The 3,686-nt window shown below is 43.6% G+C and overlaps 1 protein-coding gene across 1 annotated transcript in view; it reads right to left on the bottom strand.

Moving 5' to 3' along the window:
- mvb12a (multivesicular body subunit 12A) overlaps positions 1 to 2,742 on the bottom strand; it is an 11,472-nt gene extending 8,730 nt beyond the window's left edge. The window contains exons 1-3 of the mRNA XM_076287301.1: positions 2,652 to 2,742; positions 1,147 to 1,242; positions 283 to 363 (exon numbers count right to left, since the gene is read on the bottom strand). Of these exons, the coding sequence (XP_076143416.1) occupies positions 283 to 363; positions 1,147 to 1,242 (177 nt within the window). The 5' untranslated portion in view covers positions 2,652 to 2,742. The remainder of the gene's footprint in view (positions 1 to 282; positions 364 to 1,146; positions 1,243 to 2,651) is intronic.
- Positions 2,743 to 3,686: the final 944 nt, after the last annotated feature.

Genomic DNA, 3,686 nt, shown 5'->3' with positions numbered 1-3,686 from the left:
AGTAAAAAGAATAAAGAATCAAGAACAATATCTTCTATGTACATTATTTATGTTCTGGGTGTGGTTTTGATCTTGAAAAGGGTTTTAGAAAAAATATGCCCACCCAAAAATACGGTTTGCACAACGCTCCTGGGAGAGAGTAACCTGCCTCAGTGAACCAGAAGTAGTGTGTGTGTGTGTGTGTGTGTGTGTGTGTGTGTGTGTGTACAGGCACATTTAACATTAGGTCTTGTAATGTATGCATGTATGTGTGCAGTGTGTGTGTGTGTAGGTTTGACCAACCTTGCTGTAGCACAGGAAGTACCCTGACCTGCCGAAGCCTTTGTTGAAGCAGCCACTGGCCCCATCTTCCGTCATGGTGATCTGTGTGTGTGTGTTTGTGTGTGTTGGGGGCAGGGAAGGTAACACACACCACACATCAGAACCACAAGACAACACCCCCCTCACCCCATCTCTCTTATAATTTGTACAATTTACGGATCAACGCAACACACACACACACACACACACACACACACACACACACACACACACACACACACACACACACACACATACACATACACACACACACACACACACACACACACACACACACACACACACACACGCATGTCTCACATTAAATGCCTCTAATCAACACATACAAGATGCCCCTCAGAATAAAGTACTGTTTTAACTCCAGATAATAACACTTTTAGCATTAAGCACAAACACTTACACAATCACACCTCTCTCTCTCCCTCACACACACACACACACACACACACACACACACACACACGGCATGAGAGAGAGAGAGTAGAGAGAACAGAGACACACCCACACAAAGAACATACCCTCAAAACATACACACAAGCCATTTTGCATGTTACACACAAATACACATTAACACCTCTTATCCACACACACACACACACACACACACACACAAAGATCAGTAGGCTACTTTGCAAGGGCACAGCTCTTAAACAAGGGTTTGCTCTTAAAATTGGCAAGAACACCCTCCAATATTCCCCCCAAAACTTTCAGTATTTACAACCAGCAGTATGTAACAGTAATGTAGACTAATAACAGTGAAACAGAAATCACTTAGACATCTGAAAGAGAAAGACAGAGAGGGGGGGGGGGGGGGGGTGGTATTACCGTGTGGAAGGGCCCAGGGCAGTTGCTGCTGTTGGAGGCCCAGGCCACTGCTGTGATGGGCCTCGATCCTGATTTGGACAAATCATGCAGGGACATCTAGAGAGACAGACAGACAGACAGACAGGAAAAGAGAGATGGAGAGACAGAGAGGGGGAGAGAGAGACAGAGAGATATTGCCAGTTTGCAAAGTAAAACATAAATTATATTATTATACTTAAGCCTACAGTATGCAAAGGTCTATCTTCTTCAGTTCATTATCCTAGTAGGCTACACCAGTGTTTTTCAACCACTGTGCCGGGGCACACTAGTGTGCCGTGATAGATCATCAGGTGTGCCGCAGAAAATGACCCAAATCACTGGTCCAGAAAAGCAACTGTTGCGTCAAAGAATTTATAACCACATGCTCTCATTGATTGTATGATTGCACTATTTGTGGTATGCAGGCATTGTACAATGGGGGCCCCATAACCAGTATTCACAGAATCATCACATATCCAGTTCATAACAACAATTAAATTAGATATACTGTAGTCACCTACAAATAAAACAGAGGGCGCTTGTTTTATTGAGCAGGTCTTGCATAGAATCCATAATAAGGCCATATCTGTGTATTATTTGAAATTTTAGGCTATGGTATGTTTATTTTTTTCTTCACACAGGATGTTAGTGTGCCGTGGGACATTTTAAGTGTCAAAAGTGTGCCGTGGCACAAAAAAGGTTGACAAACACTGGGCTACACAACACCGGTGTGAAATCCCAAGAAAGCCAAGGTAAAGATATGGGCACGGATGTTTACACAGACACACCAAAAAACTGCACTTGCACGCACGCACACGCGCGCGCGCGCGCACACGCACACACACACACACACACATACGCACAATGAGCCTATGAGTTGTCTGCATTCCGTGACATATATTGACAATAGAACAGTAGGACAGCCTATAGTCTCAGTTCTAGCAAACATTGCTCACTGAAGAACTTTAACGTTATACATTTGTCGGAATGTTTGCTGTGGCTGGCATTAAAGAAAAACCTTGTGCAGGCAAAGGTAGATCCACAGTTTAGTTTAGCGTTAGTCTAAACAAAAAAATCTGAATTCTACGCCATACACACAGCCTTGCCTTGCCTTGCTTATATTTCCATTGCGTTGACAGCGGCAAAGACATGATTCCTTAAGTTCAAAGGCAAATGTTAACGAAACAAGGTGGGTAGGTAGACAGACAGACAGGGGTCTTCCACGCTGTGTTGTCTCTATCACGTCATGAATAACGCTATGATTGTTCAAGAGGATATACTATGATGGCAGTAGGCCGACTGTCTTTTCTCTTTTCGTTTGTTTGCTAACCCACCCACAGCATCATCATCCTAGCCTTAAGCTAGCCTATCTAACGTTAGCTGAGATTGCCCCAAGAAAATTCAGTCCGACGTTTACTTGCAGCGGTTTTCAACGTAGGCCTACTGTGTGTTACTGTACATTCCAGGGAAGAAAACAAAATGCTTACCCTTATCTGACGAATATATTTTCATATGATGCCAAATCAAAGCAAGGAAGAAACTTTTCACTGGCGTGACGTGATACTCTTCTTTCTTCCTGTCAACTACAACGAGGAAGTAAACTTTCTCTCTTTCCACGACTTCAATTCCCAACATGCCCCGAGGCTTACCTACACAAATGTTTGTTTCTGGATTCTATGTCATTCCTACGAAGAACGCTAGATGGGAGCACTCCTTCTCCACAGAGCCGTATAGCCGTATACGGTTCTGATCCTCCACTGTCTATGAAAAAAAGACATATCTAGGCCTATTTGTAACTAGATGTACCGCAGAGCGGTACAAAATATGACCGCCGCCCAGTCCAGCACATTTTTTCCACAAAAATAAATCACGCTGAAAGGCCTATATGATTCTAACTGTCTCACTAAATTGCATTATCCACACTCAATTCTCACTGATATCTGCTAGACAACAAGTACCAAAACATGATTAGTTCACAGATTTCACATGTAAAATTCATTTTATACAACACCACCTCCATCTTGCCTGTTCATAATTCTGAGAAATTCTTGAATTGTGTGCATGTGTGCATGTACATGTTTATGTTATGCATGTGTGTGTGTGTGTGTGTGTGTGTGTGTGTGCGTGCTTGTGTGTGTGCCTGCGTATGTGCCTGTGCATGCAAGCGTATGTCTACTGTGTGAGTATGTGTCATACGTATGATTACTGTGAATGTATGTGTGTGTGTGTGTGTGTATCTGTTTGTGCACGTGTGCACATGAAATGGGTTAACATGACCCCTGGAGGCAAACATATGGAAAAAATGGTCATCCTAGGCCCTACAGTTCTCAAGATATTCACAGAGAACTGTGTCTGCCCTACCCTCCTTTCGGGGGGTCCAGTCCAGCGGGGGGGCTACAGATCAAAATGAAAAATTACGGTTCCATGCTATCCATGTGGGGTTACATGCCCACCAAGTTTTGTGTACCCCGGTCTTTCAGTGTCCCGGGAATCCTTGTTGGTGTACGTCACTAAATGTACAC

The sequence above is a fragment of the Alosa pseudoharengus genome, unplaced genomic scaffold (genome assembly GCF_046254945.1).
Source record: "Alosa pseudoharengus isolate Yale_2024_CS ecotype anadromous, Long Island Sound unplaced genomic scaffold, YU_APseudo_1.1 YU_APseudo_1.1_scf_1, whole genome shotgun sequence".
Classification (NCBI taxonomy): domain Eukaryota; kingdom Metazoa; phylum Chordata; class Actinopteri; order Clupeiformes; family Clupeidae; genus Alosa; species Alosa pseudoharengus.
This window is presented reverse-complemented; position numbering and strand designations above follow the sequence as displayed.